The sequence below is a fragment of the Corythoichthys intestinalis genome, chromosome 2, assembly GCF_030265065.1.
Source record: "Corythoichthys intestinalis isolate RoL2023-P3 chromosome 2, ASM3026506v1, whole genome shotgun sequence".
Lineage (NCBI taxonomy): Eukaryota > Metazoa > Chordata > Actinopteri > Syngnathiformes > Syngnathidae > Corythoichthys > Corythoichthys intestinalis.
This window is the reverse complement of record NC_080396.1, coordinates 53,463,795-53,488,347: the sequence shown is the minus strand read 5'-3', so window position 1 is coordinate 53,488,347 and position 24,553 is coordinate 53,463,795. Positions and strand designations below refer to the sequence as shown.

The following is a 24,553-nucleotide window of genomic DNA, read 5'->3' as shown; positions in this document are numbered from 1 at the left end:
TCTTGTGGCTTCTTCTTAGTGGTTTTTGGCAGCAATTTTTTTCGGCGGTCAGGGCTTCGAAACATGGAATCGAAATTTTAAAAATTCTAGCAGTTCCGGGAGCATCAGAGTGGTAGAACCGGGTCGCATCGATGCTCGATGCCCAACCCTAGTTAACTGTATATACATTTCGATATGCAGGTGAGGCTCTGAATCTCTTCTATCTTTGCTGTAGTTGTTTTGATTAGAAAGACGAAAAAAAAAATCACACACGGTTTACGAATATGTCATTGAAGAAAAGTTTAGGGCAAGGGACTATTTTTGGTAATTTAAAAAATATATATATTATTATAATGTTGCACCTACAAGGACAACGCCCACTTGGAGATGATAATGTATACTGAACAGGAATACAGTCCATTATTTTAAATCAATTGTACCCACCTGAACGCCACGATTTGCATGTTAAAAAAAAAAAAGTTTCCTGAGCCACGCTAAATGCTAACGCTAGCGAGAACGCGAATGCTATGCTAACGTTACTGTGGTGAAACAGCGAGCCGTTAAGTATGGATCCGACATAGACTGAGGGCTTGTAGAATTTATTTATTATTATTTATTTATTTTTTTAGATGTATGGGCTTAATAATAACAAATGGTAATATTTACTTTAAGTAAGTGGAATAATCTGGCACATTCATCTGTTAACTAGTCTTTAACACTCAAAAAAAGATGGAGAAAATTATTTGTCTAGATTTAAGAAGGATCTGAATAAGACATAAATTTATGGTGTACCGAATGCATTATTGACTGACTGACTTCTTGTGAGTGTGGTTTGGTGTACTGTATGTTGAAATCATCATCTAACCACTGTGCCGTCATGATAAGCATGCTTACTTGGCATCACTTGTCCAAATGTCTATGGTGAAACTGATGTGATCGGCATGTTTTTAACGAAGAATGGTGGTTGTATAAACTGCATTATTTTTTCATCCGGGGCTTTGGCTCTTGGGGCACTTTGGCCGCCACACTAGCACCCGCGCCAGGCTTCTGTCTGGCCGTGGTGCTTAATGAGTTGAACCGGAGATGAGTGGCGGCGCCGCTGCCCGAGCCGTCAAAAGCGTCTCTTGATCATCACAAGCCCCGAAGCTTAGCTTAGCTTATGTTTGTTTACATTAGCTTTAGTCTTCGCGTTAACAGCAGCCTCGTATTCCTTCCAAAAATCTTTGTGATGCTGCTTTAAATGGCTTATCAGGTTAGTGGTGTTGAATGAGGATGCCTTCTTTCTGATTCGATGAACTTCTGCAGTGCATGTTTTGCAGATGGCGAGAGCGTCGTTTGTTTCACACACAGAAAAAAATCAACCCAAGCTGGTGACAGAGCCACCATGATATCCAATTGCCTCAACCATGTCGTGTAATGCGTCACTCATGCGACAGGGGCTTCAGAGGGAGGAGGGGTTGAGGAGACGGTGGTGCAGAATTTGACAAAACTGCTTCGATTGCAGACATTTGGAGCCAAAATCAAGTATATAATTATCGGATTGCATTACTGGCTGATTTTTTAAAAATCTGGATTATCTGTGTGACGTCATAATTGCCATTATCGGCTGATAATTATCGGTACCCGATATTATCGTGCATCTTTATTATAAAGTAAGACACATATTTTTTCTGACCTGTATCACTTCCTTCCTCTCTTCCTGCCACATGATTGTCCTTTCTTTCTCCCTCTAGTTGGCGAATCAGCTGAAGTCAAGCTGGTTGTGAAAGTGCAGGATTTCTTTCCCCCTACACCCCAGGTTGGAGACAGTATGGCAGCAGGAGTGGCGGCATGGCTTCCCTTTGCCCGGGCAGCGGCTATTGGCTGGATGCCTGTGGCTAATCTACCCATGCCAGTGGCGCCAACTGAAAAGAACAAGCGTCAGGATGAGTTAATCATTCTAAATGTTAGCGGACGGCGTTTCCAAACCTGGAGGAACACTTTGGATCGCTACCCGGACACTCTACTAGGGAGCTCTGAGAAGGAGTTCTTCTACAATGAAGAGACAAAAGAGTACTTCTTCGATCGGGATCCAGATGTGTTTCGCAGCGTTCTTAACTTCTATCGTACAGGCAAGCTTCACTACCCTCGCTATGAGTGCATCTCCTCCTATGATGAAGAACTGGCTTTCTTTGGTATCGTCCCGGAGATCATCGGTGACTGCTGCTATGAAGAGTACAAGGATAGAAAGAGGGAGAATGCAGAGCGTTTGATGGATGACCAAGAAGACAACAAGGATGCAAAGCTGCCAAACATGACCTTCAGGGAGACCATGTGGCGGGCTTTTGAGAACCCTCACACTTCCACCATGGCTTTAGTCTTCTACTACGTCACTGGCTTCTTCATCGCAGTCTCTGTCATCACCAACGTGGTTGAGACAGTGCCCTGCGGCTCTTCTTTTAATAAAAAGGAAGTGCCATGCGGCGAGCGCTACACTGTGGCCTTCTTCTGCATGGACACAGCATGCGTCATGATCTTCACCGTGGAATACCTGATGCGCTTATTTGCTGCACCAAGCCGCTACCGCTTCATGAGGTCTGTCATGAGCATTATTGATGTGGTGGCCATCTTGCCCTACTACATTGGCCTGGTGATGACTGATAACGAGGACGTCAGTGGCGCCTTTGTGACGCTCCGAGTTTTCCGAGTGTTTCGCATCTTTAAGTTCTCCCGACACTCGCAGGGCCTTCGCATTCTGGGTTACACGCTAAAGAGCTGTGCCTCAGAGCTGGGATTCCTGCTCTTCTCCCTCACTATGGCCATAATTATATTTGCTACTGTCATGTTCTACGCAGAAAAGGGTTCAAGCTCCAGTAAATTCACCAGCATCCCAGCTTCCTTCTGGTACACCATCGTTACTATGACAACACTTGGGTAAGAGCAAAGCAGACCTTTTATCTGGTTACAAGTGCATGCATATGCTTGTATGTGTTTGTGTGTGTGTGGTTGCCTTTGTGGCCCCAAAACCCACAACTGCTTCTGCAGTATGTGCCACATATTCGAAGTCATGCTTTTTGCGATTGATGCAGATTCAAGACTACAGAGAAACAGTAGTCAGTTTACAGCTGTTTTCATAACTAATGGTGCTCTTCTGGGGCATAGCAGCCATCAAGATACTCTCTTTTTTTCACACTAATGGTTGTACTATGTCCTTTATACGTAATAGATAAGAGAGTCTTGACCAGAATGGACCGAGTTGAAAAGCATTGCAGTCAGACAAAAACTGACTTGGAAACGGAGATAACACCATTGTTTCCCTTTCTAACCTGCCCCGTGGTTAGCAGAATGCACTTTTAGAGTGAACTCAAGGACATACTTTGTACTGTGAGAGCCCTCATGCTCCTTTAGTCAAATTTTTGCATCACACTAGTTGCTGGCTTTGCATCAAGTGCTTCTTGAAGCTTTGATGTACTGTATAATCAACCAGTCTAGTATACTTGCACAGTATACACAATACACAATATAGTGAGAATCTATGCAACACTTAAGGCAATTTCACAAAGATTCTGGGTTTTAACATTTGCATAGTATAGTTTACCTTTTTTTCTTTTTTTAATCACCCAATTTAATAACATAACTACATAAATCAAACACTTATTTTGAAGCTGAACTACAATATAGTAAACTGCAACCAACACAATTGCAGAAACGTTTGTATTGGAACATTTGTGTAAAACTGTCGGCTTCATCACTGTTCTAGCTGGTAATCACCATTACTTTGATTGACTTTTACAAGGTTTAACATGTTATGCCACACTGTTACTAAAAGTCATTTTGTATCAGTGACAGGAAAAAACACACAAGTGTCTGTTTGTGGTCTCTTAAAACGGTGGTTCTTAGCTTCTTAGCATTTCTTTGTTGAATGTCTCAGTCAGAAAGAGAGGCTGACAAATGTAGCACCTTTTGAAATGTCAAAGATGTGAAGGCCTAAAAAAACATCGATGACTTAGTTGCGTTGTCTCACTTGATGCCAATCTGCCAAAGAGCAGAGAGTGGAATTGGTGGATGGCTGAATCTGCTTATTTGTCTGTGCTGTTGTGTCTAATACATAAATCTTTTCCTAGTAGAGTGAGACCTGATGCTAAAAAGTGTTTTTGCACTTGTTTTAGTGAGAGAAGAGTGTGATGTGCGCTGCTGTTTGTCTACACTAAGGGTGTGTGATGTTTAGCTTTGGAGCTTGCTTTCATCAATAAGCAAGGGCCCGGAAGTGGTTGTCAGAGTGACTAACGGTGGCCCAGTGCATCTGCTGACAAATGCAAACGTGTCTGATATTCTGGCCTCTGCTCTTGGTATACACTATTAACAAACACAGATGTTTGACTAGACTATATATTTGATATTTGTCTGTCTACAGGCAGATATTTGTGTTTATTCACTTGCCCAGATTTTGTGAATACTGTATTTCCCTAACAGGGCTGTAGTTCAGATTTTGTTGTCGCCACAAATGTTTTGATTAGAAACTTGTGGAGAAGAGTCCTAAAGATATAGATAGAGCATTTATTCCCAGCTAGTATGGCATGTAAGTTCATCAGCTGTTATATATCAATATTATTCAATTTCACTTAATTTGTATGAAAATGTATTAATTTCAACTATTAATTTGTTCATCTATCCGTGCCAGTGACATATTGTGAAAGCCAGAATGATTAAATGCTATTCCATCAGATGACAGAAGGTACAATAAACCTGCCATTCACACAAGAGATATGTCATGTCGCTCACAGATTTGGATGTGTCGTATTGGAGGGCAAAAGAGAAGCCACGTGCAGGGAAGTGGGCGTAAGCTTAAAAAAACATTTATATTTATTGAGAGGAATGGAAAACGAGGCCAATGGAAAACTCAAAATGATCCACTTACAAAGTCCCCAAAAATCAAGATCAGCATAAGGAACAAACACAAGGAAAAGCATCCCCGTTGTCAAGAAACATGGCATGACTAGGGAACAGTGACTTACGACAACAACAATGAAACAACATGGTGTGGAAAAAACAGAAAATTAAATACAAACAAATTGACATGAGCACAAGGTAAACCTGGACGAGTCACCACTTGACGGGAGCTGATTGGCAGACACAACAAACAGGATTGACGACAACAGGTAACACAAAAAGGCTCATAAGAAACCATAACAAAACTAAATCTATTGTGATCGAAATATCCAAAAGTTTACGAAAAAAAAAAAAGCAATACACAATATGTACTGAAACACTGCAAGACTTTTTGTGACATTCATGTGTTAAATACTTGCTTTGTGACACACTGGTTAAGAATATTGAGGCACGAAATCAGGCCAGGCCAAGGTGAGACTGTGTAGTAAAAAATACTTAAGTGATATTCGGTAAGTTTCTTAAAGGAGTTGATATTTTCCCATACTGCTATTTCCCAAATAAAATACTCCTAAATTGCAGCTGCTGCACCTTCAAGTTTTCCTTCTTTTCCTTTTTTATGTTATTATTATTTTTTATTTGTGATTTGTTTTTCAATTAACTGTTGACGTACCACATATCTACTGACATTTTTAAACCACGTGGACATTTTCAGGGACATTTGGCGGACAAGCTACTACTGGATATGGTGAATAGTTGTAGTTCTCTCCCTTATGTAAAGTTTTGTTGCTTACATGCCATAGGCGCCTTTTATCGTCACCCTATAGTCTGGGAGAATATCGGTTACCAGTGGTGCATGGCAAGCAACACGGAGTCGAAATGCTGCAAAACGCTTGCTGGCAGGACTCCGCACATCTTATTTCCGTGTAACAGGCCCATGTTCACTGCGGGCCAAAACTATTGGCACTCCTGCAATTATGTCAGATAATGCTCAATTTTTCCCAGAAAATGATTGCAGTTACAAATGATTTTGTAGTAATATCTCATTTATGTTGCTTGTAATGAAAATACACAAAAGAGAATGAAAAAAAATTAGATAATTATCATTTTACACAAAACTCCAAAAATGGGCTGGACAGCAGTATTGGCAACCTCAGCTTAATACTTAGTAGCACAACCTTTAGACAAAATAACTGCGCAGAACTGCTGCCAGTATTCATCGATGAGATTCTTACAATGTTCTGCTGCAATTTTACTTTTACTCTGATTTTGTCTCATCTAACCAGAGAACATTCTTCCAAAATGTTTTTGGTTTTCTCAGGTAAGTTTTGGCAAATTCCAGTCTGGCTTTTTTATGTTTCTGGGTCAAAAGTGGGGTCTTCCTGGGTATCCGACCATAGAGTCGCTTTTCATTCAGACGCAGACGGATAGTATGGGTTGACACTGTTGAACCCTCGGACTGCAGGATAGCTTGAAATTGTTTGGATGTTAGTCGAGGTTCTTTATCCACCAATCGTACCATCTTTCGTTGAAATCTCTCGTCAATTTTTCTTTTCCGTCCACATCTAGGGAGGTTAGCCACAGTGCCATGGGCTTTAAACTGATTTATGACACTGCTCACGGTAGACACGGGAATATTAAGGTCCTTGGAGATGGACTTGTAGTCTTGAGATTGCCAGTCAACTTCAATGGCTGCAAATGTGATTAAGTTATTGCCACCACCTGTAATGTGCCACAGGTAAGTAACAGGTGCTGTTAATTACACAAATTAGAGAAGCATCACATGAGTTTTCAAAGGGTGCCAATACTCTTGTCCGGCCCATTTTTTAAGTTTGGTGTAAAATGATAATACATTTTTTTCCCCATTCTCCTTTGTGTTTTTTCATTGCAAATAAAATAAATGAAGATATTACTACCGAAGCATTTTAATTGCAATCATTTTCTGGGAGAAACTGAGCATTATCTGACAGAATTGAAGGGGTGCCAATACTTTTGTCCAGCAGTGTGGGTCCGTTGTGTGCGTTGCATGAGAAACCTCCCTTCTGATGCCTTCAAGAGAGCGTGCTGGCAACCAGAGCTGCAAGCCTCATGGCTGGTGTGCATACCTGCAGAGCTGGACACGCCGTGCGGCGCGGGTTATGAGTCCTGACCTGGAAGAGGGGGATGGATAGGGTCGTGCAGCGCGTATCCATGCCGACTGGTTACATCCGTACAATTAAATATTCATTCATTCATCCTTCGTGACGCTTATCCTCACGAGTGTTGCTGGGCTGTTGGAGGCTATCTCGGCTAACAATGGGCAGTAGGCAGGGTACACTCTGAATTGATTGCCAGCCAATCACAGGGCACAAGGAAGCAAACAACCAATCACGCACACATGGACAATGGACAATCAGGAGCGCTCGATCAGCCTGTCATCCATGTTTTTGGGATGTGGAAGAAGACCGGATTACCTGGAAAAAACCCACACAGCAGCCCGGGATGAACCCTTGATCACAGAAATGTGAGGCAGATGAGCTAACCACTTTTTGTAGTATTTCATACCTGGGAAAAAAAATAAGACATTGAAGCCTTTCAATAACAGTTTCAATTAGTGCTGCCAGTTTAAATTGTTCAAATAACGGTAACAGTTAACAGTTCATATTAACGCATTATGAAAATTATAACCATTAGTTATGAGTTTCAATGGTGGCAAACCAATGTGCAAGCATTTTAAATTTGGCTCATTTAATGAGCCATAGTCTACTTGGCCGTACTACGATACTTACGTCACTAGGCTAACAAACCAAGCTGGGCAACAACAGTAATGGATGTGACTCACGGGAAGGAGGTGTGTGGACTGGTACTATGGCCTTTGAATGGCAAGTCAATTTATAAAAAGAACCAAGACGGGACAATAAGTGTGAGCGCGGTGATTTGTAGCTTTTGTAAATAGGAATTTTCTTATCACCGAAGCAACTCTAGCCTCATTGATCATATAAAGGCTTAACAAGTTGCACTGATGCAAGTGCGGGTGCTAACGTGAACTCACTTTGCCAACCTATGGTTGCCTAAGTGTAAAAAAAAAAAAAAAAAAAAAATGGATTTCAAATCTTCTCACTTAAGGCTATTCAATTGATTCGCCATGCACTACAGTTTTTTAATGTCCTATAATCCAAATTCTCTATTAGGAGACCTTTAGCAGATATGACATTAAATTATGATTAATTACTGTAATTAATTTGTTAAAAAGTGGTGATGGCCTGACAGCTCTAGTAAAGACTAGTAGTGGTACATCTTTGGTTTGATCATTTAGAAAGACAAAGGCAAGCAAAACATCTTTCTGTCTGTCGTCTATCCTGATGTTGGTGCCTTTAAATATTCCAATTTGCATATCTGTCCAGTTCTAATTAATGCATTGTTCGTAGTAAAGTATTGTACATTTGCCTACAACTGTATGTGTTGTTCTCCTGTTGTCTGCGCCATGACTTGCCTTGTGTACTGTGGCTTTTTTGGGCATTATTCATGTAATGATAATCCGACTTCCAATGGAAGCCGTAATTCTAGCTTTTAAGAGAATAGCTTTTTGAGCTTGCATAATGTTAACAGTGCCGCAAGACACTGTGCTTAAACTATTGGACAATCAAGACCTTAGTCTAAGTAATTGTACACTGGCTGTGTACACAGGTAGTTTATTTTCAGTATTTGCTGCCATCTAAATGAAATAAGACCCTAAAATGGCTTTATTTCCGTTTTGACCAAGAGGGTGAAATAAGGTTTAACCAAGCGAGACTGTGTTAGCTAGAAACTAACCAAGCCTGTTGCCGGTGCCTGTCTGTGTGTGTGTTTTTTTTTTCCCAAGGTAAGAAGCTGAAATCTAAAAATTGCAAGCAAGCTCACCTGACAAGGTTTGAAGCCAAATCAAACATTTAGGATCAATGAAGGAATTATCTGTTATTGGTTGTCCTAAAAATGGATTTACAACCCTGACAAAGTCATTTTTGGTTATTTTATCCCATTCCTACATTTTTTTCTCTTTTGACTGAATTGGGTTTCATAGTTGACCACATTTTATTTGCATTTATTTACATTTAAAATAAAGGGTAAATTAGCATAAATCCCAGAATCATACGTTGGTTTTTGCATTGCAGGCTCATTGACACACTTACATGTTGACCAAATCATCAAAGAAATTCATAATTCCATTTCATCATTTACCTGCTAAATATTCAAATAGCGTTCCCATCTGCCCATAATTGGACATATGTAACTGCAACTAATGAAGAAAAAGTGTGTAAAAAAATTATGACTGAAATTGCATTACAGGGTTGGCACTGGGTTATGAAACCTCTTAGCCGATGAGGCTGAACAGTATAAAAATTCTAGCCACATTTGTTTGTAGTGAGCCACCATATTGTGCGTTTATACAAATATCAGGTATGTGCCTTTGCGCTGATTAAAGTTTACTAGTCACGGATCGATTTTACCGTAATTTTTGGTCTTTCAGATGCTATGTTTTACTCCCGCTTTGAGCCCCTTGACCGATAGTTCAATGTGGTTAATTTATGGATTTTTACAGGCTATTGAGCTGTGTGTCTTTTGGTACAGACATACCATAATGCATTGAGGAAACCTGTGTTTTATAGTCTAATGTTGCCTAAATGTTAGGGCTGTAATTTACGATTATTTTCATGAACAATTAATCGGACAATTGAATAAACAAGTAATCGATTAATCAGATGAATGTAACTTTTTTCAGTTACCTTAGAAAATTTACCTTGAAGTTGTTTTTGGCATGTTGTAACCAGCAATGAAGACAAACTGAATGACTATTACCCTCAAAAATAATATTTTATTACTACTTCCTGACTTAACTGTAGTCTACAACTGTATCGATTATCAAATTCCTTGGCAACTAATTTTTTAGTTGATTTAATCAATTTGTTGTTGCAGCCTTATTAAGGAGCTAGTTTAGACAGTGAAATGTCCGAAAATTGGCAAAAATATGAATTGTTGTTTTCGAAAGTAAAAGAAGATTTTGTTCATGTCCTACTTTGACGTAACAAAAATATAATATATATGTTATTTCATAAATTTAGACAAATTTAAGGTGAAGAAGGTCCTTAACGATTAATCAGTTATCAAAATAGTTGTCGATTAATTTGCTAATCGATTAGTTGTCGATTAATCGATTAATTGTTGCACCTGTACTAAATATGAACCGATAGTTTTCTTGTCCCATTTGGTGGGTGCGGTTTATAGTTGGGTGCGCCTTATAGTCCGAAAATGTAGGTATTTATCAAGTATTCTGTGCCCCTTCTTGTTTTATAGCACAAATGGATGCACTTAAATGTTGTTATGTTATTAAATCTTTATGCTTCACATCATTTTTGTGGACTCATTAGGCTACCCAAATCGACCACGTCATAATCACAGCCTTGCTATCCTGCTCAGCTAATTAATATCTTTGTTGAAAAAAATAAAAATAAAAAAACAAATACATTCTTTTGATCTTTGCTCCTTTAAAATCAATGTTTCACTCCTGGTCTCCAGGAAAAACATAGTGGAACTTTCATTGCTGTGTGGCATATACGCTTCCATTCATAAATGCATGGGAATGGTAGACCATATGTGGAGATGTGTGACCATATTGAGCTCATCTGGGGACATCTAATAAGCACCCAAATCTCAGCATCATAAATTGTGTGTCTTCTCTGCCCTCGTTCAAATCCAATTGAAAAAAATGATCTTTCATAAACAGTATATTAATAGAGGAGGCAACAGCTTATGACAAACTATGATCAATGCAAAAGAACGAGTATTGATTTAGATGGTTAAGAGAAATGTTCTAGTGTTACCAATTACATTTGTGGCTGATGAGCTTTGAACTAAATGATAGGCTTTTTTATTTATTTTTTCTTAAAACAGTTAATGAAGTCATTTGTCTCTGAAGATTTAGTTCCAGATCTAATCTTAGCCTTTTCTTTGTCAAGATCAGCGTTGAGCTAACCTGCTCTGAGCTCTCCTATTAATTGTTTGCATAATTCATGAAGTGCATATACTGTGAATCTTCTGCCTCTCTGCAGTTGCTGGTAATGCATGTGAGAAATAGGCTGGTTATTTTTGTAACTGTGTTCTAAAATTGAACTGAATAAACACTACTGCATTTGCCGTTTTATTTTAAATTGATGCAAAGAATTGCAATTCTGATTTCCTCCTGATTTCATTTTGAATTCCATTGAAAGAGGGATTGAATAAACACAAACAATATCATTTGTGTATGATCCTTGATGTCATGTTCACGATGATTTATGAATTATGAATTATGAAATATGAATATATATGACATATGACGCAACTTCACCACCCACTTCAGAAACACATTGGTAGAATTTAGAACCAAAACAGATTCCTCGTGTGTGATGTCATCCTTCCTTTTTTTCTTATTTTTAACTCATTACAGTTAGTTTTTATTTTTGACTTTTGATTTTAGGTGATTTTTCAGTGTAGCAAGAATGTAATTTTTTATTCATTTATTTATTCTTTTTTTTTTTAATAGCTAGGTTTTAATTGAGTTTTTATTGGCTTTAGAATGTCCAAAAACCCAAAACAATTTGCAATAGAAACTTTTCCAAATAATAGATTTTAAAAGTCCACTCACTTACTAGCTGGTAAACCATCATCCACAAAGCAATCACTGGTACTGTAAAACAGTCATCAGAATTTAACCCCTTCAGATCTAAGCATGCTGCTAAAGGACATGATGCGTTCGTGCCTCTAAACCAATAAATACACTGAATTTAGTTGCTATTGGCACTTCTGGCAGATGATTGGATGAAACTTTTCCCATCAAAATCAAATTTATCAGGTTTGGCAAGCGCTCTTTGCTATTTATGGCTCTTCGAAAAAGGCAGACCAAACGCAACTTCTAAATTTATAATGTATAGTTCTCATTTCTCATTAAAAACACATTAAGATTGAAAATAACCAATAAAAGCATTAAAAATCCCAGACCAAAAAATGTGGTGTTTTAGTGGGGTAAAAATTAGTGCAGGTTTTTTTTTTTTTTTTTTTTTTGCTCAGTAGAAACAATGTAGGTCTGAAGGGGTTAAAGTGCAATATACGATGTGCTTAATATTGCTTCACATGTTAAATGGCTCTTGCCACATACAGCAAATCAATTCACATGCTTTCCCTCCTTAGTTGCTGAATTGCAAACTTCTCGAATGGATAGGTTTGTAACTGTACTGTTAGAAAAAAATAATATTAAAGAAAAAAAAAGGTAGAAAAAAATAAGAACTACATAGTGTTGACACAATCTGATTATCAGTACATGTAGTCACCGGGGTAAGATGTACTCGACGTACGTGATTTCGGATTTACGATGCCGGAGTCTCGTCCGCCATTTTTTTTTTTTTTTTTTTTAGTCGAACAAAAACAGTACCTTATTGTACCTCACAGTATCTTATTTTTTACTTTACTTTATGAATATAACTTGTTCTGTCCTGAATAGATGTGAAGTTGTTCGGCTTGACAGACAGCAAACAACGCAATTGTGCTTTTTGAAGCTTTTTACTTCCTTCACATTTGACAATTTGTAAAGCTGTAACACACATATGGACACGTCTGTTCGAAACGACACACATTTTAATAAACACTCGACATAAAACGATTGGTGTTCAAACGTCCATCTAGACTGATAAATGTGTACATTTAGAAGATTAAATTAACCTAATTTGCCTAACAAAAGTACACTCGTTTAAATGCTACGAATTCTAACATATTTACAATTCTAATAGCAAATCGCTCACACGTAACTCCACAAACTGTAGCTCTACACTTAATTACAAATGCATACACAAACATATAGTAGCTGAAGCAACTTCAAGCCTTATGCGGGCCAAACCAGAGCACAGCTATCCTTTTCCATGTGAGACATCTGAGTGCTCCTGTATGAAAGACTGAACCACAGTCCAGCCAGACCCAATGCTGCCACCAGAGGGCAGTGTATCCTCCACCATTAAACAAAATACAATACCTTTGGACTTTTTGGATAGTTATTTTGACATTTTAAAGGGTTAATTCCGACTTACACTGAAATTTACATTTACTGGGTTACATTGCCAGCGTAAGAACCAAACTCATTCGTAGCCCGGGGACTACCTGTATTGATATCAACTCATTGTACAGAGTATCCTGACAAAGTTAGCAATATATATTTTGAAGGGTCTTGTCTTAATCTTTGGAGTGTAAATCTATTTCTTTTTGTGAAAACGAGTTGCGTTATAGCTTTTGAATTTCAACTATTTTGGGATTTATATACTATAATCTTTAGATTAAAAGGCACACATGACTACAAAACGCACACTCCATTATTTATTCATTTTATTATTATTATTGATTTTTTTATGCAGTAGCTCAATAGTTCAATGAGAAAAGGTGCAACATGATGTCACCACTATTAAGAGTGTTTCCAAATGAATTAAAGTGTAAAATGTAACAATGTTAATTTTTTACCACTATAATTTTCACTTTAAATTTTTTTACAAAAATCTACCATGAAATTTGCAGTTACTGAAGCAATATACCATTTTTACATATAATACAGGCCAAAAGTTTGGTCACACCTTCTCATTCGTGTTTTTCTTTATTTTGATAACTATTTACATTGTAAATTATCACTGAAGGTAATAAAACTATGACTCGACATGTGTGGAATTATGTACTTAGCAAAAAAAAAAAAGGTGAACTATTAAAAACATGTATATTATTGTAGTATCTTCAAGGTAGCCACCCTTTGCTCTGATTACTTTTTTGCACACTATTGCCATTCTCTTGATGAGCTTCAAGAGGGAGTCACCTAAAATGGTCTTTGACTTCACATGCTTTTTCAGGGTTAATTTGTAGAATTTATTGCTTTATCAATGGGATTGGGACTTTCATTTTTGTTTCATTTAATGAGGTGTGTCCAAACCTTTGGTCTGTACTGTATATTTTACGGGTTTCCCTTTATTGAAAAAAAAAATAATAATAATAATAAAAATAACAGACTGACAGACAGAACAATATAAATATTAAATGTTAATCTGCAGAAATTGCATCAAAGATCTGCTATGTGAGCTATCTAAGTCTTGAGTCGAGGCTTTAGGTACATAAATTGTTTGGAGTCATAGGCATTCATTTTTCATGTTAGCATGACTGCAGTACACCACCACCTTTGGCCTTAAAGTGTTTTCTAAGAAACACTGACCTCCACTTGAACCCATTGATATGGAAATACAGTAAGATACAAGTACGCAGATGCCAATGTCATATCTCTACCATCTAAATGTAGATCTCCCAGCTGTTAGTCTCCATCCTTTGTATTGACAGGTCTCCCTTTTCTTCAACCACTCTGTTCCTCTTATCATCCTTATTACTACTTCTATTGATAGAATTTCTGTACATCATGACATTATCCTACTTATGCAGTAGTGGTGCTGTTTATAAAAGCTGAACAGCTTCATGAACAGCTTCTAAAATACAAATAAACTCCAGGAAAAATAAAGAACCAAACAAAAAACACCAAACTCCATTTTCAAGCTAACAGAGACCTCTGTCACAAGAGTTTGTTTCAACAGAACTAAATCTATCAAGTGTGAAAGCACCCTAAATCGAATTCTGTATTATATGCAATTTTTTTGCAGATTTTCCCGTAATGATACTTTTTCTTGTTAGCAGCTCACGACTGTTTAGCTATGGTTACTACTAGGAGCCTGTGAATGCAGATCATTCTCAGTCAATCGGACCCTAAAGCCATATCCACCATTTCACAACCCAAGTCTCACGTACCGTTCATGTAGTACTTCTATAAGGTGGAGCACACATGCAATGTTATTAAAAATAAACAAACAAAAAAACACCAAATCAAATGTCCCCAAAAAGAAAGGAACAGACCACACATACTGTACATGCCTCAATTTCATGGTCATTGCCCTGTAAATTGTACCACATATTTATATTATGTTTCGTGTTATTTGGTTGCTTCAAGACAGAGATGGATTACATGTATTACAGTACATGACCTGAGTCAATGTCTCGAGGTATCATTTAAAGGACTTGCTGACGAAAATTTATAAAGGTTTGCTTGATCTCAGTAATGACTGTACGCGCTTGCGATTTAGTTGGAACTCGACTGGCTCTCCCTCTCTGACTTTGGATTTTAAAGTTCAGACTTGTGATATCCATGTCACTTGCAATTACAGTAAATTACTTTAATCCAATTTCTGCATCAACATGCCAGGACGAAGTGGTGTTAAATGTCCACACAGGTGTCATTTAAACGAAAGCAAAATGAATGATGCATTTGTGTATCTGCAAGGAAACCCTGTGTAGATAATTGTCATGATATTTTTAAAAAAGATATTGCTATTTGTCCGTAACCTAGTTGTCAATTGATTATATGTACTATATTTATCTTATACATTGGACCTTTGGATCTATATGCTTGCAGGTTCACCAAACTGAAGCATAAACTTAAGTTGTGTTGCTAATCTTTTAGAATAGATTCCCAGCTCTGCTTTCGTGCTAAGCAAATCAGTATTTTTCTGGCAACTATTTTTGTAAAAAAAAAAAACAAAAAAAAAACTTGTCACTGAAATATTTCTTTTCATTTCAGTTCGATGAGCCCGTGTCTTTTGTTGAGATGCATTCTACCACTCCCTTCTGCCAAACTCTGTATGGTAGCCATTTAGTTTGAAAGATGATATCAAGTCCCAATCCTTAGTTTTGCAGTGAATATGAAATGCATTTATTTGGTATCAGCAAGGAAGGGGGAGGGTGTTAGTGGAAGTTTGCGACGGCTAATATGACTGTGAAGGGTAACTGACAGAGAGAGGCTGTCAAGCATGTGCTTTATCTTACATAGCGCCATTTCAATCACGGTCTTACCATGCATGCAAATGATGCCCAGTCATAGGACACAGTGTCCGGACAAACTTCATCTCAACTGACTGGTCCAAAGTAATTGGAGTGATGCTCAAGGTGCCATGAAAAAAAAAAGGATCGGATGTGGTAAAATTTCATTATAGAAACACTTTGCCTCCTTCCTTGTCTCTATCACTGCTTGTCACAGTAGACTGCCTTCAGCCAAAGACCTCCAAAGAACATTACACTTACAGTATGTCCACCCCATCAATTCAATTACTATCCCACCAGAGTAGGCTGACTCTGAGTTTGTGGTGCATCCACTAAGCAGTGCTGTGTCTATGTAGTTCAACGTGATAAGGTATGCACACCAAACTCCTTGTACAGCTGAAAATTGTACTGTCGAGGCCCATTTGCTTTTTTTAGGATATACTGTATTTTGTAAAATTGACATTTAGTGTAGCGTCACTGTGAAAAATGGTTTGCAAAAGTTCAATTCCGGGGTCTGGCCTTCCTGTGTAAAGTTCGCTGGGTCTCCTGTAGCCTGACAGTTGGTGTCAGCTGGTATAAGTTCCAGCACCTCTGTAACTCTCATCACGGCTCAAAGTTAACTTTTTTGCTCAAGTTCGATTGTTTGCTTGCCACTTTGGTCACGTGCACCCACTTTTTTTTCTCTCCTGAGATAACATGTTCCATTGACGCAGATACTTGTTCTCATGTAGTTTTGGGGTGCTGAATCCACATTTGACTTTTTCTGTAACTGTATTTTTATCAATTATAAATTTTTATTTAAAATGAATAACTACATTTTTTATATGCAGCAGACTTATGCAGATTTAGTGCTCTTTGCATAGGCACATTAACAAGCAAAAAAAATCTTAATTTTAACACGTTTTCATTTTGGGCTGAAGTTCACTCACAAGCCAAACCGAAAGTATTTAATGAACAGACAATTTTTGCGCGAGAGTTCATTTTGACAGAGATTCGACTCTTTAAAGTCCACTGCTCGCCAGAAGCAGTAACAAATAAAATGTATGTTTGATCAAAATTTTAAATAAAGTGCACTTCTATAGTGCTTTTTTTGTCATATATTCTGTGTTACATGGTATTGAAAGCCTTTGTATGCGGCACATTTTGCTGCAGCTTTATCACCAGATTTTTGTCGAGAACAAAAGCTGAAAAATGGGGTACTTACCAAGACTCCTCGCTGTGGCTGATGATAGAATGTGTTTTGCAAATTTTGAGCCATCAGAACGTCATCCTGCATAGGTAAAGCTAAGGTACCTTGGCATGAGAGAGGTGCTGGGTTCTGAGGCTTCCAGGATATTGTGATACGACCCAATATGGTGAAGACGTATTGCAATGCATATTAGAAAATAACAAATATTAGGCAATGCTTGTCAAGTTCTTTTATTTTTACAGATAAATAAAGAACAATATTTAACTAGAAACTGCAATTTCTGGAGAAATTACACCTGGTCTTTCCTGTGTGGCTATACAGATCGTAGCCCCGCCCAAGGCTATCAATAGAATGGACAAACATGCCTATCAATGGCATTAAACAAATTAAATCCCATTAGAAATGAATGGGAAATTTGGACGTACATGGCCGCCAATGGCGGCACCCTTAACAAACGTCAATGGAATTGGGGAAGTTTGGGGGACATGTCCTATTGATATCTGGTCATTTTCTGTTGATTTAGGGGGGGGGGGGGATTCCCATTGAAAATGAATGGGAAAAAATTTGGACGTCCATGGACGTCAATGGTATCAACTTACATAAGCGTCAATGGAATCCAAGTACAATGGCATCAATAGAATGAACAAACATGCTGAAATGCCATTAGAAAATGAATGGGAAATTTGGACGTCCATGGCCGTCAATGGCGGCACCCTTCATAAGCGTCAATGTAATTGGGGAAGTTTGGGGGACACGTCCTATTGATATCTGGCCATTTTTTGATGATTTGGGGAAAAAGAAAAATTTCCATTGAAAATGAAAGGGAAAAAATTTGGACGTCCATGGACGTCAATGGCAGCACCCTCTATTAGCGTCAATGGAGTCAGGGATGTTTGGGGGACAGGTCCTATTGATATCTGGTCAGTATCTGTTGATTTGGGGAAATTTAGTCTTTTCCCCATTGAAAATGAATGGGAAACATTTTGGACGCCCATGGCTGTCAATGGCATCGACATCTATAAAGTCAATTGAATCCAAGTACATTGGCATCAATAGATTCGACATGCATGGCCGTCAATGGCATCAATGCAATGTAAAAAATTCAATTGGAAATCCCATTGTAAGTGAATGGGAATTGTTCTCATTAGAAATGAATGGGACAGTTTTTGGCAAATTTTTATCAAAATTCTGTATACAACTTTTATGCCCCTCATCGTCCTGGAATTTTTGATGCCCAAATTGTGTGATTTGGTCAAAAGTTGAAGGACTAGATACATTTTGAAACTTTCCTTTTTTCCCATTAAAAATGAATGGGCACGTTTTTGTCAAATATCCGGGAAACCGTACATTTTTTCAAAAAATTTTCCCCCGGTCTTTTTTATTCCCCTCGCTGTCCCAGAATTTTTGATGCCCACATTGTGTGATTTGGTGAAAAATTGTAGGAAGAGATACATTTTGAAACTTTTTTTTTTTCTCATTAAAAATGAATGGGCAAGTTTTTGTCAAATTTCTGGGGAACCGTAAATTTTTTCCAAATTCTGTATACAACTTTTATGCCCCTCACCGTCCCGGAATTTTTGATACCATTGACGTCCATGGACGTCCAAATTTTTTCCCATTCATTTTCAATTGGAACATTTTTTTCCCTCCAAATCAACAGAAAATGACTAGATATCAATAGGACGTGTCCCCCAAATGTCCGCGATTGCATTGCCACTTATGGAGGGTGATGCCATTGACGTCTATGGACGTCCAAATTTTTCCCATTCATTTTCAATGGGAATTTTTTTTTTTTTTCGAAAATCAACAGATAATGACCAGATATCAATAGGGCATGTCCCCCAAACTTCCCCAATTCCATTGACGCTTATTAAGGGTGCCGCCATTGGCGGCCATGGACGTCCAAATTTCCCATTCATTTCTAATGGGATTTAATTTGTTTAATGCCATGGATAGGCATGTTTGTCCATTCTATTGATAGCCTTGGGCGGGGCTACGATCTGTAAAGCCACACAGGAAAGACCAGGTGTAATTTCTCCAGAAATTGCAGTTTCTAGTTATATATGTATATATGTATGTGTATATATTTTTAAATGTATATTAAGAGTGCAACAGTATTTGTATTTCTCCCGTGCTATCACGGTATAGGCATCACGATTTGGTGCACGCAGTCAGAGAACGAATATGTTAAAGTAAGTCAAAAAATTAAAATCCATGTCAGTCCTCCTCCACTCCAGGGGGCGGTAGAGGTCATGCACCTAAACCAAAAACAGACATTGCAGAAAAACGAAGACAAACCAAATCAGATGAAGAAGAAGTTATTATTGATCAGATCACTACACGGAAAGCTATAGCGAATGCTCTGGGGACAATAGAAGAGCCGCCTGCTTCATTTCGGTCGACAATGTGGGAACACTTTGGGTTCCCAGTCAAGTCTCGCAACTAAGCTGCATCCCTGCGCTCACATGAGACAGGTCCTGCTGTTTATAGCCGTGACTACAGATGGATGCACTCCTGTTCAACTTTTTTTTTTTCTTAACCTGTCCTGTTCAGCTGCTTGACACACGGAATGGGACTCTGAGTGTCCTATTGGTCTGAACAGTTTTAATGTATCACATAAGAGTATGATATACTCCCATTGTGATTATTCATTGTGTTTTGTTTATTAGGAGAAAGCAGCGAGCAGGAAAGGGTTATGGGGGACAGAAAGAAAAATAAGAGAAAGACAGAAGAGAAGAACAAACAACAAGATTCAACACCTACACTAACTATGAATATAGTAGTGCTATCATTGGCTAATTGTATTTCCGGTTGGCACCATGTGAGGGGCCTGATGACCGAGGAGAAAAAGAAAAGGGGAGAGTCAGAAAAAGATGTCATTAGGTGAGGTGGAGCATACACAAATCATCAATGTGAGGTGTAGAACCCACTGTTATGTGAACCCCTTGTACAGTAAGTGTGTATATGTTGACATCCTATTCTATGCTGCCTGATCACTAATCCTGGCACCGATAGATTCTTTACTTGAGTGTGTCTAATTGCACCCGGTCATGCGTGAATCCCATCAGACGTGTGATATTCCTGCAGGCAAGTGGAAATGGTGCACGGGGGCCGCCCCAGGGCCACTGCCCCTCCCCAGCCAATCAGGGGGGTGAAAAAGTGTGGGACCCACCTTCTGCCCTATTACTGTGGTTGCCGGGTCCCAGACCGGCAGCCATTACCCAGCACAGTGATGGGATTGTGTGGGGAGTGTAGTGCAGTGTATGCATTAAAATAGGAGGTCGGTGGTCCCACTGCCCCCGTCTGGGACTGCCGCATGGAAGTTTTTTCCAGCCTAACATCACACTGCCCCTTGCCGAAGCCCACACCCCGTAGAGTGTAATGTATGTGGTGCATTAAAAGAGGTGCGGACTGGCGGGGCTTGCGGCGGTGAGGCAACTGTCACGTCCCCCGACCCCCCTAACCAGTCCCAGGTGCCCTACATCCTCAGTGTATGATGCATTAAAATCAAGGGGGGCCGGGCAGGGACTGTTCAGCCCTGTTCCAACTCTGCCCGAAGACATGAATGAGTGTGTAGGTGCCAAAGATGAAATACATTTACAGTGCAAAGTGAAGAGTGTGTGAGTTTAGAGGCAGTCTCCCGCAGGCGGGGCCCCGCCCGCCAGAACCACCGGCCGCAGGGTGAGAGAAGCACCAGAGCCCCTACCACTCCCCGCCCCAGACTTTGCAAAAGCAGAATACTGTACTCAATGAAACTTTCTACAAGCCCTCTTTACCTGGTGCAGAAACCACACTTTTTTCCTTTTCGGTTGGGAGGTAGTTTTTTTTTTTTTTTTTTGATTGATTGATTGATTGACTGATTGATTGATTAAATGTTCATGTTTCCAAGACTTAAATTACCAAAGACTCCTTTATAAAGCCCAATATTTCTCAGTACAATGTCCGCCACCGATAATATAACGCCACATGATTTTATCACATTTCTGCAAATGTGAGAAGTAAATCACACTTTGTAATGCAAAGCACAGCAAAAAGGTGTGATGAATTGTCCATGTTTAAAGATAGCATAGATGTGAGAAATTAAACAAAGGATACAAAAGCTGCAAAATGAATATTAGCTTCGCACTCATGTTTAACTTCCTACAGTACATAAATCACATGGCTGCTCCCCAAGGTTATATTATTGTACTTAATGACAATTGCAGTATTCATCATACCTAAACACTTTGGGTGCTATTTTTGTAGCCGGCTCCGGAGCAAAAAATGTGCCGCAATCGCATTTCCGTGCAAACACAGATCACACTGTACGTGTTTGGCGATTTGAAAATGCACTAGTATAGGCATATCAGTGTGGCGAGGATGTGTTCTTGCGTACATGGCCAGTACAAGTGACCATTTGACAGACAAAACATTTACTACTCTACTGATTGGGGGGGGGGGGCATCTAAGTTTCGGTATTGTGCATGACTGAAAGATGCGGAACTGAGATTTCATGACTGGAATTTGGTCTCTAATTGCCTGTTTTACTGTGCAGGTCTCTCTGGCCAAATTTAAATCTGCCTGTTGCTCTAGGTCTGCTGATTTCTCATAGCAAGTATGCGTCAACCAGCCAGGTGGGCACGAGCTGCACAAAGAAACATACCAATGTTTTCAAGCGAATGTAAAGAAGCCAACTTATTAGTGCAAAGGAGCTGTCAGTCTTCACACCAACAAGCAGTGCATTTACTGTATGCCCTCTTTTCAAAATGCATACCTGGCCTGCCCACGAAATTACCAACCAAAACCTGATTTAAAACATGCCCTCGCTTGGCACAGACTCGTGCTGGTTCAGATTTAGACGCAATACGAAAATAGGGATGTTATTATCCATCTTAACATAGCATATCACATTAGTTGTACTGTGTTAAAACAGTTCCTGCGGGGGAAAAAAAGTACATACTGTATATGATAAATGAGAAATAAGCAAAAATACCACCTAAAATAGCTTAGAAAAGCAAATTCTCGGCACTTTCAGCACAAATTTCCTAGCAAACAAAAAAAAAATTACATTATAGACTTTAAAAAGTAATTTATAATTAAATAAATATATGATAAAAAGTCACTGTTAAATTTAACCTTGGAGAACCCAAGATTTTGGGGATGCAGGCCAAATTTGACCTGTGGGTTCTCCATTGTCAATGATGTGTGGGCAGTGCTTTTTCTCTCATTACTTCGACCGTCTGTGAAATATAAAAGTTTGACTTACCTGCAGATGCTTTTGTTCAGCATCATCACCCATTTCAGGTTGGGCTATTGAGCCCGTCTTTTATTCTTGGTGTATTTAGTATCAATAATTACTGCAAATCGGTTTCCGTGTCACCTTACAAACATGCTGAAGAGACGAGTTCCCCTGCTGCGTGTGTCTACAAATGCCTAAGGCTATTACGAATTGAGCGCAAAATCAGGCAAATTAATTGAAATATAACCTATTATGATTCTCTTTTGTCTGCGGACTGCTGCAATTCAGGTCCAGTGTGTGTGGATATGTAGGGTGTGTGTGGATATTCGGGACGAGAAGTAAACAAAGTTACATGAAAAACATGGTCCATTGACAGTGCTAAACAGTTCGTCAATATGAGGAGTATTGTTGTTGTTATTTGCAGTTGTGTGAAACTGCAAGTTGCTGTATTAAGTATAATGCGATGTCAAGTAGAGGTTAGTGCTGCATGTATAAATATTACAACAAATGTGGACTTTCTGTTTCAAATGAAAAAAACTGAGGGAAACTCCTCCTTCAAAAAAGTTATACAAATTTCAACCAATATGTGGTGCACATAGCAATAATACAGTATAATATCAATCATATTTGTATTTATGTATCGTTGCTCTGTAGTAGCTTGAATACCATTTACATAAAACTAGATCAACATTTTGTTTGCTCCTGAAGTGCCATTTATACACCTTTGATCACATATACATTCTCAAGTTTGACTGAATAGAATCATGCACAGCCCTTATATTAAGGTTACATACACACAGCCAATGAGGCAGTGCTCTTGTGGAGAAAATCCATTTGCCTCTGCGGCAAAGGTTTTCATGTGTTGTTGATACAGTTCCCTTTGTATATGTCACTTAGAATAAAGGGCATTTTTTTTCTACTGTGATTTTCAAGCTTTTGTATGCAATTCATGTGCATTCGGAATCACTTCTGATACTGTTTTATGTAACACTGTTATGTAGTTTTACTCAAATTCTGTTCTCAATTCTTTTGAAATTTTCAGTTCTCAGCATATTTTTTTTTGTTTTGAGCAGATATTCAATTTGGTGCTATTGCACTGGTAATATAATTTAAACATGATGCAGATTCACATGTGTGTGTTTGTCCATACTGGAGCCTCCTTCAAAAGCGGCAGTAGACTATGTGGCCTTGCGCTTCAAAGATGAGAGAGGTGGCCAATACATTATCAGACAGAGGGGTATATAAATTAATTTGATGAAGCCACAAGTCAACATTTTAAGGAAAGAGTGATGGTTTACAGAAATCTGTAACTGATGTTAGTCAATGACCTGATTTGGATGCTCTTTCCAGTGCTTGGCGCGGTCAACATACAACTTACTGATAGACGGGTAGTAGGATTAATCTCTCACAAAGTTAGTACCGTAATTTCACTAAAGACATTTGCATCACCAGAAGTTATTTGTGAAGGTCATGACTGGAGTTCTTTTCTGAAAAGAGGATGGGAAATCCACTGGATAGAATTCAAAAACGTTCATGAATTGGGAATATTGTCCAATCAGAGGATTGACATTTGTTTCTCAACTCAATTAACATACTTTTATACAGTTATTTTTAAAAAATCTGCAAGTGAAAGGAATGATGGCAGCTAAACTCATATGCACTGCTGGACCTGCTTCACATACAAACAATAAATCTGACAGATTCATTGTAGGGCAACGACTGCTTTTGTCAGCCAGCATAAAAATAAAATTTATGAATCAGAATAGGTTTAGAGAGACTTGTACACGCACACAGACGGACCATGAATGGTTATGTATAGCAGTGCAATAGTGAGAGTGCAAGAAAAAAAGAGCAGGATACCTGTACAAATCTGGGAGATTAATCAGATTTATTCAGACAGTGTTTAGCACAATCTCCACAGGGAAATGAGAGACAATTTATTTCTATAACCTGGCCTAGATTTATGGAGAAATATCGCTCACTTTCACCTCTACCACCATTGTCTGCTTGGTAATGAGTGTCTGCCCAGTGAACACAATAGTGTCTTATCCATAATTGTCCACAGTCGGGTGTTTGCTCAGAACAGATCACATCATTGTTGACCCCAAAATGACTGCAAGAATGTTTCGTTAAATCCTGCTATAATCTGCTTGTATTCCTGCATCAATGAGATTAAAATAAAGACTTTTTGGTACGCATTAAAAGGACCACAAATTTTCCCAGATGTTTTTTTTCTATGAAAATGTAACAAGACTCATCACTTCATAATATTACTTAACGATTATGAATTAGGTTTGTTTATGTTTTTTTACCAACTTGCATTGCACAATTTGGACAAAGACTTAAAGGACTTCATTTGTTTTCACCTTTTTGAATTTAGTTGCAAATAGAGATATGCATAAACATGACAGTTTGTGGCATGAAAA

General features: G+C 38.6%; 1 protein-coding gene across 6 annotated transcripts in view; it reads left to right on the top strand.

The window, feature by feature from the left end:
- The window catches only part of kcnd3 (potassium voltage-gated channel, Shal-related subfamily, member 3), a 197,965-nt gene that overhangs the window by 3,741 nt on the left and 169,671 nt on the right, over positions 1 to 24,553 (top strand). For all 6 annotated transcript variants that reach the window (XM_057856178.1, XM_057856183.1, XM_057856151.1 and 3 more), the window contains one exon: positions 1,713 to 2,892. In XM_057856178.1, the coding sequence (XP_057712161.1) occupies positions 1,790 to 2,892 (1,103 nt within the window). In that variant the 5' untranslated portion in view covers positions 1,713 to 1,789. The remainder of the gene's footprint in view (positions 1 to 1,712; positions 2,893 to 24,553) is intronic.